Source organism: Aspergillus chevalieri, chromosome 5 (assembly GCF_016861735.1).
Source record: "Aspergillus chevalieri M1 DNA, chromosome 5, nearly complete sequence".
In the NCBI taxonomy this organism is placed as follows: Eukaryota; Fungi; Ascomycota; class Eurotiomycetes; order Eurotiales; family Aspergillaceae; genus Aspergillus; species Aspergillus chevalieri.
In genome coordinates, this window is record NC_057366.1 from 1,217,137 (window position 1) to 1,229,678 (window position 12,542).

Consider the following 12,542-nt stretch of genomic DNA (forward strand, 5'->3'; position numbering starts at 1 on the left):
CCAGATGCCTAGCCAACGCGTTGCGCCGCCAGGAGGGGGGGGTGTGACTGTGTGTGAGCCTTGAGAGGTGTGGATAGAGCATGTGGGGTTGGAATGGTTGGTCCCACGTGTGAAGTGCTGCAGTTCGGTTTTATTGAAGTCAAATGTGAGGCCTTCTCTAGCTCCCCATTGTCTGAGCTCCTCAGTGCAGTGCTGAAGCACAGTGCAGTTTTTCTCCAAGGAAGGGGAGGCCACAAGTTGGCATATGTCATCAGCATACCCAAAGCGGCCGCGCCGGGCGCAAACTGAGCCCTGTTTGAAAATGGGCTCAATGAATAACATGAAGAGGATTGGGGAGATTGGGGAGCCTTGTGGGAGACCTGCTGGAACCTGATATGTCTGGCTTGTATGGTTCCCTAAGCGGAGGCTGGCAGTTCGTCCCTGGGTGAAGCTAGCTACCCATTGGACCACATTTGTGGGCCAACCCTGCTCTCGGAGACGCCTGATCAGTCGTCCTGATAGGATAGCGTCAAAGGCGCCTTGCACATCCAAGGTGAGCATGGAGGCCTTCAGACCTCGTGACCATGCCTCCTCGATGTCGTGTATCAAGGCTGTGGCTAGGTCTGTTGCAGAACGCAGTGGGAGAGCTCCAAATTGCTGAGGGTGGAGGACTTTATATTTGATAGCAATCCATGCCATCCTGCGTGCGATCAGGCGCTCAAGTCCCTTTCCCAGAACTGACAGGAGAGCAATGAGCCTGTAGGCCCGGGGGGAGCTTCGGTCCCTCTTCCCTGGCTTTGGAATGGCTACAAGCGAAGCGTCTCGGAATGGAGTAGGATGCCAACCTTGCTCTAGGCAGTGTCGGTATAGTGTTGAGATGGCGGGGCCTAGGGCGGGCCATGCTTTCCTAAGGATAGAGGTGGTTATGCCATCTTTTCCTGGGGTGCTGTTCTTGGGCTTGGCGACTGCAGTATATATCTCTTGCTCTGTGATGGCAGGGAAAGGCAGAGTAGGGTTGCTAATAGGTTCCAGGTTGAGCTCCACATCCTCGGAGCATGAGGTCTTTTGCAGAAGTGCCCGGACCAAATAGCTTGCCTTGTCATCTGTAGAGGTATGGAGTTGGTCTCCTTCTTTTAAAGGGGAGATGGGTAAAGTTCCTTCAGTTCTGTTCCACTTTACCGCATTGAATACATCCTTGGGTTCTTCAAATTCATCAACTTTTGAGCGCCAGAATTGGCGTTTGCTATGCCGAACAACACGGCGGAGGGTCCGTTTGGCATCCTCAATGCCTTCTGGGGTGGACATTGGGTCTCGTACAGTCCTGCGGAGTGTCCTGACTACACTGGAGCAGTCCTGGTTCCACCATTTGTGGCCACAGGGCCGGGGATATACTCGTTTGGTCGAGGCCTCCAGAGAGGTGGAGATTGCCTGGGTGATGCTAAGTGCAAGCTCATCTAGTTGGGAGGGAGAGGGGCAAGGGGGAAGAGTAGAGGTTATTCCATCCACATGTCTTTTCTCCCCTTGTAATGTCTCCTGGAATAACTTGTCGTTGTGGGTAGACCAGCGGAATGGCGGAGTATCCCGGGGTAGGTTGTTTATGCTCCATTGGATGGCTGTGAGGATGGGTTCATGGTCTGCAAGGGGTGGGAGGTCTGCAGCGACTTCTGAGGATATCCCAAGGCTGAGCAGAGCGCTATTGGCCCAAGATAGGTCAATCATGTTTTGTCCACGAGTTGGTGAGTCTGGTGGGAGCGTTAGGGTGAGGTTCTGGGACTCTGCCCAAGCTAGGAAGGGTTCTGCTCTGAGAGAAGGTTGAGCAGAAGACTGCCAGATAGGGTGTTGGAGGTTGAAGTCTCCAGCTATCAGGCAGGGGAGGGATGGAATTGTCTGTGTCATGAGAGACTCCAAGCCTTGGCCCTCATCGACGGCACTCCGGGGGCGTTATAGATATTAACCAGGAGTGCTGTCTTCTGGGGGGTGTTGATTCGGACGGCCAGGATGTCTCTGGATGGTGGTCCAAGAGGAACTAGTTCTGCTTTCAAGTGTGGGTGTTTCTGTATGTATGTGAGGACTCGGGGCCTGTTTGACCAGTCCTCAATTGGGGCGAGTTGGTGGAATGATGGATGGTGTTTAGATATTCGACGGGAACGGTCTGTGAAGATCCAGGGCTCCTGAATTAGCACTGCATGACAGTTGTTTTCAAAAGCCAGTTGAAGCGCAGTTTCATGTGCTTCCCAGTTTCGGCCAACGTTGAGTTGGAGGATCTGTAGATGAGATAGTCTATCTAACATGATAGAGGTTGTTCTCTTGTAGGTGATGAGCCCAAGTTCTCAGAGGGCTCGTTTGCATTGGTCTGGTCTTTTAACATATGCTGGCGCGCTCCTGCTTTCCTGACTGCAATGTATTGTGACCTTGTTAGTCTTTGGATGACTCCCTGTTGTATAGTAGGTCTGGTGGGACAGTTTGAGTGGTCTGCTGGGAAGGGGCCACAGCAGTTGGCACAGTTTGGTTCTGGTGATTTCTCATGGTTATGGTGGGAGTGCAGCTCTTCACTATGGTCCTTCTGGCTGCAAATGCGGCATCTAGGGGTGCGGGTGCAGGTCCGGGGGTTGTGATAGTCCCAGCACTGTGTGCACTGTTCTATGCGGGCCCGGGGGGGTTTATGCTTGATTGGTGTGTTCTTGCCGAAGAGCTGGACCCATTTGGGCACTGTTTGAACTTGAGTTTCTGGGACTGCCATGACAAGGGTGCCAGACAGCGGATTCTTATTTGAGCGGTAAAATTTCAGAGGGGAGAGGCCTGTCTGAAGCTTAAATTCCTCCAGAGCCATCTGTTCGGTTATGGGCACTTGGTTCCCATCATAACTGTTATACTGCTGGGGCGCGTTTGGTAGGGCGTAGATAGCCCATTTCTGTTCAACTTCGGCTGTGGCTTGTGACGGCCTGGTCACGTTGGTTGATTATCACGTGAGGTGTGGTTGTTTGCTTTATTGCTTTGTTGATAAATATGGCGTTACCTCCTTTCTTCCTTCCTCATGTTGATTATTCTCGTCGATAGCTACCTAGGTAGAACCCATGAGTTGGACGTTCCATCATCCTAGTAGAGCGCCGTGACATAATAATCAACATCCTCCTTTTATACCTTAGGGAGAGAAATACCAAAGGCTTCTCCCTTCAAGGGATTCGCTGGTGCCGCAGTTCGGGAGCTGGCCAGGCTATAACAGTGTCTCCATTCAAGTTTCCATCCTCAAGTTCATCCTCAAGTCAAGTCAAGCGCTGCTTCAGTTAAGTTTCTAGAGCTCAGGACTGAAACTTCTGTTGTTGGCATATTCAAGTTCAACTTTCAAGAAGTCCAGTGGTTGCGACTATGCTGGCACCCCCTTCAAGTTCTCAAGACTTAAGTTTTTCAAGATTCAAGCTCACGATCCCTTTCTTAAAGATCATGGACCCCTTTCAAGAACTCCGAAACGAATTTTCTTCTACGATCCGCGCCCTCCAGAATGAAATCGAATCCGTCAAAAATGAACCCAAACCACTTCAACGACCAAAGCCATGCCTCCCTGATCCCGAGAAATTCAATGGCCAATCTTTGAAGTTTGATACCTGGCTTGCTTCGATGAAGGCTAAGCTTAGGATTGATGCTCCAGCTATTGGTGATGCAGTGGCTCAGTTCTACTATGTCTATCTGAATCTGGAAAGCAAAGTCCAAGCTCTAGTTCTTCCCCAGTTATCTTATGCAGAAGACACCAACACCTGGGATTACAACACCATCCTTGATCAACTATCTCTGGTTTATGACAACCCCAACAAGGTTCAAGAAGCTGAAGATTATCTACTAGTCCTAAAGCAGGATAGTGGTGAATCTGTGGCAGCCTACATCGCCAAGTTTGAGAGGATTCTTTATGAGGCAAAGGGCAAAGATTGGCCTGATGTCACCAAGATTTCAGCGTTCAGGAAAGGCCTCAATCCTACTCTCCGAGGACGTCTCAACCAGCAGTTGAATCTTCCAAAATCATACACTGATTTCCTTCGTGTGGTTCAACAATTGGGAAGTCATTCTTTCAGCTCAAATTCCACCAATGTTTCCCACTCTCAATCACACCAATCTGGCTCTCACACCAAGTCTGATCCTATGGACCTCAGCGTCATCAATATCAACTCCCTGTCAGCAGCGTCCACCTCCCTAGATGAAAGGAACAGACGACGACAACAAGGATCCTGTGTGAGATGTGGCTCCTCTGATCATTGGGTGAAGGATTGTTCCATGAAGGCACACAAGGAATCCAATAAAATATGGAACCAGCAGATGATTGCAAGGTTAGAGGCAAACCGTCTTGATGACCTTAATGATCTCGATGATTGATTTTTGGAGATGTTTGGACATGTTCATGTGTTTTTCTTTTCAAGTGTCTCATGTATTGTTGCCTTCTCATGTTTTCTTACCTGTGGGTTGACCATGACATTGAGGACAATGCCTATTGAAGCCGGGGGGTAATGTGACGGCCTGGTCACGTTGGTTGATTATCACGTGAGGTGTGGTTGTTTGCTTTATTGCTTTGTTGATAAATATGGCGTTACCTCCTTTCTTCCTTCCTCATGTTGATTATTCTCGTCGATAGCTACCTAGGTAGAACCCATGAGTTGGACGTTCCATCATCCTAGTAGAGCGCCGTGACATGGCTCCCTGTATAAGGCGTTCCAGGAGCTCCCTATGTTCCATGAGGAGCTGGAGGCCCGGGCCATCCTTAGGCCAGATTGCCAAGCCCGAGGGCACTTGTTGGATCTCTTTAATGGCTGCAGAACAGGTCCCGTCCAGGTGTTTCCTCAGTATGTCCAATGTGGCGTACGGGCTAGCTTGACGGGCTGGGTGGTCCTTGGAGAGGCGGAGAAAAATGCGCAGAGGTTTCTCTGGTTGTGGTGACTTGCCTGTGGCCTTGGGTAGCTTGGGCTGTGGCCTGGGGGCGTTATATGGGGATCCAACAGTTTTGGCATAGCTGTTGTGTGCCGGGTGCGGGGGGTGGTAATTCTCCTGTTCAGAAGGATCTCCAGTTGTTAGGTTCTTTCCAAAGTTGAGGACCAGGGTCCTAATGTCTCTGCCCAAGGAGGCTGCTCCCTGTAGGCTCTGCTTTTCCCAATCGATGACCTTCTGGCTAACCATGGAGACAAGCTCTAGAACTTCATCTCCGGTGGTCTTTATTTGCGCTGTTTTCGATGCCACTGCTGCTGCAATGTGGCTTTGGAGTTCTAAGCCCAGTTGACTTTGGGGGGACTCGTGGGCCGGAGTCGTAGGAGGGGTATCCCGTTCAGGCTGTGTGGGTGGATACTGGTTTTCAGGAGGATTGCAAGGGAAGTGTTGAGCTTGCATCGGTATCTCACGTCTCAGCTGTTCTGGTGGATGTTGTGGGGTGGTGGGCTCTCGAGGAGGCGCGGTCGGGGTCTCGCAGACCTCCGGGGCATCCTCCATGCTGGCATCTTCCTTTCCATTGTGCTTGTTGAGTCTTCTCTCACTTCTCAATCGCATAGAGTGCAGGCGATCTTGCGCTCTGGTAGCAGGGCCCATTCTTTTCCTGGCGCCCATGGTTGATGGATGAGAATATGGAAGTATATACCATCCTGTATACCGTGCCATATACCATATACCATATACCATATCACGTGATCTGTTCGGATTTTTAGTGTGCAAGCGTCGTTGATTGGATGGGTGGTCTATCGGCTCAGCTAACTATATAACTACCGGGCAGAAAGCGAGGGCGGTGAGGCACGTGACCCGCTGGGTACTAACACGGATATCAACTTGATCCCTGTTGCTTCCTGCATATTCATCGTCAACCACCATCCAATAATTCTTTCTTAACTCCCCGCGTCATCACGTGAGTCTGACACGACGAGGTCTGTAACACACAGCCCCAGTGGCCCAGTCTAGTAGATAAAACAAGATAGTATTCTCAATCTAAACTAGGTAGCCATAAGATGAGAAAATCGCCCCTGAAGAGGAAAGAAAAGGAGAAGAAGCCATAGAGTAAGACAAAGGAAAACCAGGTGAATTCATCTGATTGCTTGATAGTCGAGTTGGCTACAGCTAACAAAGATACCACAATAAAAGACAGACGCAAGTAAGCAGTGTAATAGCCATATCATCCCTGCTGATTCTCAATTATGTAGATGCACAGACATCATAAGAGCTTTCTGATAATTATACAGCTGCAATTCAGAATAATCATTGATAAACACAGCATGCCACAGCTTAGGCTCAGAGAACTCTATCAAGTTGTTAGTGGAATAAACCATGGATACTGAATTGAACACAGAGAACACACCTTTGGTTGGTAAAGAAGTCGCACAGTTGATTATGATCCAATCCTCAATCATCTTCTCCTCCAGCCAGGGATGATGCTTTCCGCCTGACTTGAATCGAGAGATATGTTCATCAACTTCATCATGATCTCTCACCAATTCAATCGCCCAATTCTTTTCAGGGATATAGTAATCCACTCGACCATCCTTGGTCCTTGACCATTCACTGGATATCGGTACACCTCGCCCTGCTACATGAGTGAATCTCCTGTAGAATTCATCCTGGTATTGGGCTTCCACAGGTCTGGGTTGTGACGCACTTGACATTTTTTTGCCCTCAGCTGAATGCCTTAAGTTCATGATGGAGAATGTTCTGAGGATTTTTTTGCATAGTTTTGGTAGTGAGTCGAACCTGGCAGGCAGGTGCTGTGACATTCTGCCAATCGAATATTCAATGTATCTAAGATGGTCAGAGCAGAACAACAATAGGGGCATGTGAGAAGATTTACTTTTCATGTAAGCGCGATAGCAAAACAGCGATATCATCACCACCATCCAGAGCTACCCTGTGAATCCAGCCTTTCTGATAACAGAACTTGATGTTTGCATCATTGATATCAAATGTAATGTTTCCTTCCTCTATAATTTTGTTCAACATGTTTGAAATCCCATCAGTAGCTACTGATATAACTGGGAAAGAGCGATTAACTGGCTTGATGCTTAGTTTTTGAAAGACTGTGGCAGTGTCCTCCAAAAACCAGATGACATAATTTCTGTCAAGGTCATAATATGTCCACGCTTGATCCATAACCTCCGGAAAAGAAGGGTTCCAATCAATGCTGTCAACTGGATAGCAAGCTTCCTACACCACCGCATCACAGATATCATACTGATGGAGGGTGCAACAGGCCAGTTTACCACAAACACAGGCATACCCCAAGGCTCACCTCTCTCTCCAATTCTTTACCTGTTCTACAATGCAGACCTAATCGACCGAATACATGAGGCTTACCCTGGAAAAGCTATGGTCACTGGCTACATTGATGATATATGCATACTTGTCTGGAGCTGAGCTGCTGCAGCTAACTGCCGACGTCTTGAGCAAATACACAAGATAGCAGGACAATGGGAAACTCAACATGCCTCCAAGTTCGCCCCAGCAAAATATGGCCTGATACATCTATGGCGGAAGGTCCGAGGTGTTCCTAGACCCTTGAGCTCAACCAATGCTTCAGTCAAAGTGCAAGGGGTAGAGGTTAAGCCAGTGCCTACCCTTTGCTACCTTGGTGTTCAGCTAGACCAGCATCTCACTGGCATGAAACAAATTGAACACGCCCAAGTTAAAGCAACTGAAATGATAGCAGCACTTGGTTCCATAGCAGGATCAACCTGGGGAATCACCCTATCTCATCTCCGCCAAATGTACACAGCAGTCTTGTGGCTGCAGATCACATTTGCCTGTTCCACATGGTTTGTACGGGCTAGGTGGGGCTTTAAGGTGGCAGAAAATGCTGCTAGGAAAGCCTTGGAATCTGTCCAGCACAGGGCCCTCTATGGGATAGCAGGTGCATTCAGAACAACCTCTCGAGCTGCTCTGGAAATATGTCTCAACATCCCTCCTCCAATGATTGCACTTGAGCGCGCGGCCAAAGAATCATATCTCTGGATAGCCACCTCTCCCCTTATGGCCACCCTCATTGAGATACGCCGCTCTGGCCAACGACCAGCACCAAGAAATGCATGGGAGCGACGACACATGCAATGGGCCACCAGCTCAGACCACGACCCTCTGACATCACCACTAGAACAGTGGGGACGGCGAATTGCAATCCCTCAGAACAGACTGGAGGTTATACACCCGCATGTGACCCCCCCCCCCCCCCATATGGTGATCAGGAATCCCACATAGCAGAAACTCGGGAAGATGCCTTAGCAGCTCACCAAGCCGCCTTACATAGCGGCACCGACATCATTGCATACACAGATGGCAGCTTGACAGATCAGGGAGTTGGAGCAGCAGTGGTTTCACCTCTAGGGCGCCAGGCAGTTCATATTGGCTCCCCAGCTACCCACACTGTATATGCAGCAGAATTGCAAGGCATAGAGATGGCCCTCACCCAAATACGCAACTCGGGCGGACTGGAATTGCAATGTTCCCATCAGACCTATACAGCAATCATCTTTACAGACAATCAGGCGGTGATACAAGCGTGCTCAGCTCCAGGAAGATTTTCTGGCCAATACATCCTGAGCGAGATTATACGCACTGCATCTCAACTACAGGAACGCGGCTGGAATATATGGCTGTATTGGCTCCCTGGTCATGAAGGCATCTACGGTAATGAGCGTGCTGACACTCTTGCAAAAGAAGCTGCTAATTCACCGGCACCCAACACTGCAGAAGAGCTAACCCTCATGGCCAGCGCTCGAAGGGCCCTCCACATGGAAGCAGCCAGCGCATGGAAATCTGAATGGGCCGCCTCCACCCACGGGAGTTCCCTCCGTCGTTTATGGAAAGAGCCTTCGAAAGCCCCAATGCAACTATACCAAGGCCTACGGAGAGCCGCTTCATCAGATCTCATCCAAATGCAAACTGGGAAGATAGCGCTGGCCAGTTATCTTGGTACATTTAATGCTATGGAATCGACTGAATGCTCTTGCGGGCGTGGTCCTCAAGATATACGCCATATTCTCCTCCACTGTACAAACCAGGCAGGACCCCGGATGCGCCATCTTATACAGGGGTCTAGGCGGGAGCTGGATCACCGGGCCTACCTAACACGGCCAGACTTGGTACCGAAGGCGGTGCGGTTCATGCTTGAGACAGGCCTCCTGGGCCAGTTCCAGGCTCTACCAACCACATACCGAATCACAGCAACGGACATGAAGCAGTCAACATTATGCGCTTGCAGAAGTAGGGACGGAAACGAGATAGTATCCAACATCCCATGCATCTCCGTGACCATGGGAACAGCAGTACGAAACCAGCAGAACGGGACATACAACATATGGAATAACATACCAGGATGTGTGCAGAAAAGTGACGATGTACATAGCGACTACCATTACGGCGGCTTACCCGGTCGCCCCCCAGGGCCTGCCGTCACCCGGCCTACAAGGCTGACAGATGCGTGTATGGATAATAATAATAATAATAATAATAATAATAATAATAATAATAGGCCTATTCTGGCCAATAGCCTCAAGCTCCGAGACTGCCAAATCCATGAAACTCTGACTGGTCATTCGTCAGCCAATCAGCGCCTGGGATTTTTACAACCCCAAAATCCATCATGACCATAAGGCTCCAGTCCTTCTTAATTAGGGACTGTCGCACTAGCAGGCCACACAGACAGAAAAACCAATAACCCATTCTTTGGCAAGCAATAGCAGTTTGTGCCGCAGCAGACAGGGCTTTTTAACAATCCTTGGGAAGGACAGTCTCCGCAACAGCAACAACAGGTGGGAGTTTGACTGATCCGTGATCTTGCAGACTTAAGAGTTTTCCTTTCAGTTATTGATTTGGTTAGGGGCTGCAATGTAGGATTCCGGATACCAAATTTGTTGAGAGTTTGTTTTGTTGTTTCTGGTTTGACTTGGTTTGCTTTTCTGCGTTTGAAGAGAATCTATCGACCTAGCATATCCATACTTTTCTATTTATTCCTTCATTTGCTTGAGCTCTCTCTCTCTGTCTCTCTCTCTCTCTTTATTATTTTTTATTTTCCTTTGTTTAAAGGTTAACTCCGAATCTGTTGCTATGAATTGGTATTTTGCGTTGGATAAGTCCTTCCTTTCATAGGTCATGCCCACACCATATTACATACTAGTATTTATCTACCGAATATATTATATTTTACAGAGTACTCACCGATAGACCGAAAAGGCAATTCCCTAATGGTATCTTCATAAGTAACGAGATTTTACGTGGGGACGAAACCGGGGACTGGGCCTCCGGTATTTTTCACCCCGCCACCTGATGTAAGTGATCAAAACCCTCGGTGGCATTGGAAAGCAGCTCTCGTCGATTCAGTCGCAATAAACCCTTTTATCTTTTCAATCCATCCATTCCAAATCACAATAATGGCACCCCTCAAACTCAACGGCAAGAATCTGTCACCAATCTCGGCGGGTGAAGCCCAGGTCAAGGTCCCAACCTACCAGCGCGGCGGCGCTGTCAAGGAGGGAATTGTTCACGTCGGTGTTGGCGGCTTTCACAGAGCTCACCTGGCTGTCTATGTCGACGAACTTATGCAGAAGCATGGTGTTGACGACTATGCAATTGCCGGTGTTGGTTTGCAGCCCTTCGATGCGGCCATGCGCGACGCCTTGGGATCGCAGGACCACCTGTCCACCGTTATCGAGCGTTCGGCGAAGGGAAGCATGGCCAAAGTTGTCGGCAGCATCAACTCCTTCCTCTTTGCCCCTGACGACCAAGAGGCCGTCATCGCGAAGATGGCGCACCCGGATACCCACATTGTGTCGCTCACCATTACCGAGAGCGGTTACTATTATAATGAGAATTCTCATGAGCTGCAAAGTGAGCACCCCGACATTCAGTTCGACCTCAACCCGACCAACGACAAGGCTCCGCGCACCACCTTCGGCTTCCTCTATGCTGCCCTGGCACGGCGTTACCATCAGGGACTCAAGCCCTTCACTGTCATGTCGTGCGACAACATGCAGAAGAACGGCTCTATCACACGCCGCATGCTCGAATCATTCGCGCGTCTGCGTAACGACTCCGTGATGGCCAATTGGATTGCTGAGCAAGGCGCCTTCCCAAACGCCATGGTCGACCGTATCACACCTCAGACATCCGCCGCCGACAAGACGGCACTCGCAGACACCTTTGGAATTGAGGACTCATGGCCAGTTGTTACGGAGCCCTTCATGCAGTGGGTTATCGAGGACCAGTTCTCCGACGGCCGACCACCGTTTGAAAAGGTTGGCGTCCAGGTTGTCAAGGATATCCACGCTGTCGAGGAGTTCGAGAAGCACAAGCTACGCCTGCTCAACGGCAGCCACTCGGCCATTGGCTACCCCGGTCAATTGGCAGGCTTCAAATATGTCCACGAGGCCATGGAAAACCCGCTGTTTCACAAGTTCGTGTGGCAGATGATGCAGGACGAGGTGAAGCCACTGTTGCCCGAAATTCCGGGCGTCAACATTGATGAGTACTGTGCTGATCGGGCGTTTCTCCAATCCCACCATTATGGACCAGCTTCCCCGCATCTGTCTCAACGCTTCTGGCAAGATCCCACAGTTCATCATGCCATCGATTGCCGAATCAATTTGGACCACTAGTCCGTTCCGTCGCCTGTGCTTCGTCGTGGCTGCTTGGTTCCGTTACGTCAGCGGTGTCGACGACAACGGAAACACATTCGCCGTTGCCGACCCGATGCGTGAGGAACTCCATACCAAGGCCCATGCTGGAGGCACCAGCCCGGCCGAGCTGCTCAGCATCAAGAGCCTGTTTGGTGATGATTTGCGCAGCGATAAGAGATTCCTCCAGGAGATCACCACGGCTATGGAGGGCATTGCGCGGGACGGCATCTTGAAGACGCTTCCCAAGTACGTTGACTAAGTGCCACGGCTAAAATCTGTTGTCTTTGGCGAAAAAGGGAAAGGGTATGTCTTCGTTCGGCTTGCGAGTGATATTTATGTTTTCTTTGCATGTGTTAAGATTTTTGCGGAAAAAGCACGATAGAGATATATGGCAATAGACAAAAACCATCTCATTGCACGTTCTACCATTCAGGCTACGGCGCATCAGACTGATTCATTCCACTGGCTGAAGAACCCCGCGCAAAGTGAAAAGCTGGCTTGATCGACTAGAGTTATAGAGAATGAGGTATAGAGAATCAGTAGGGAACAGTTAGCTTACTGTTGGAACAATTGAAGAACGAACGAAAAGTTGTCGAATGGGCCAGTGAAGATGAGCATTGAAGGGATAATATGTATTTTAATGAGATATTGTGAGAGTGCCATGAGGGGTAGTGGGAGGAAGCTCTCTGCAACCATGTAATAACTAGTTAACGCATTCAGTGGGCGAGCGGCGAATACGGTCGAAGTACGAATATCCCGAATATCCCCTGCAACCACTACTTTGCAGCTTTTCAACACCAACACCAACACCATTAAATTTGGCTAAGTGAGAATAGTTCGTAGTTAAATATACAGCTATTTATTAGGACGACACCTTATAGTGTGCCCATAATCCCAGTCACTGCAGCGTGGGGAGTTCGCTGGCGAGGTGTAGCAGATTAAGCT

General features: G+C 49.5%; 4 protein-coding genes across 4 annotated transcripts; 2 read left to right on the forward strand and 2 right to left on the reverse strand.

The window, feature by feature from the left end:
* Window positions 1–2,533: 2,533 nt before the first annotated feature.
* Window positions 2,534–2,752, forward strand: ACHE_50418S (uncharacterized protein; the record flags this gene model as incomplete). The annotated part of the gene is made up of 1 exon (XM_043280133.1): window positions 2,534–2,752. One exon carries the CDS (start codon window positions 2,534–2,536, stop codon window positions 2,750–2,752), a length of 219 nt encoding a protein of 72 aa, XP_043137742.1.
* Window positions 2,753–4,581: 1,829 nt separating this feature from the next.
* On the reverse strand, window positions 4,582–5,556 carry ACHE_50419A (uncharacterized protein; the record flags this gene model as incomplete). Its single annotated transcript, XM_043280134.1, has 1 exon — window positions 4,582–5,556. One exon carries the CDS (start codon window positions 5,554–5,556, stop codon window positions 4,582–4,584), a length of 975 nt encoding a protein of 324 aa, XP_043137743.1.
* Window positions 5,557–6,128: 572 nt separating this feature from the next.
* Window positions 6,129–6,632, reverse strand: ACHE_50420A (uncharacterized protein; the record flags this gene model as incomplete). Its single annotated transcript, XM_043280135.1, has 2 exons — window positions 6,129–6,238; window positions 6,296–6,632. The coding sequence occupies 2 exons, from the start codon at window positions 6,630–6,632 to the stop codon at window positions 6,129–6,131; spliced, it is 447 nt and encodes a 148-aa protein (XP_043137744.1).
* Window positions 6,633–10,352: 3,720 nt separating this feature from the next.
* Window positions 10,353–11,856, forward strand: ACHE_50421S (mannitol dehydrogenase family protein; the record flags this gene model as incomplete). Its single annotated transcript, XM_043280136.1, has 2 exons — window positions 10,353–11,402; window positions 11,494–11,856. The coding sequence occupies 2 exons, from the start codon at window positions 10,353–10,355 to the stop codon at window positions 11,854–11,856; spliced, it is 1,413 nt and encodes a 470-aa protein (XP_043137745.1).
* Window positions 11,857–12,542: the final 686 nt, after the last annotated feature.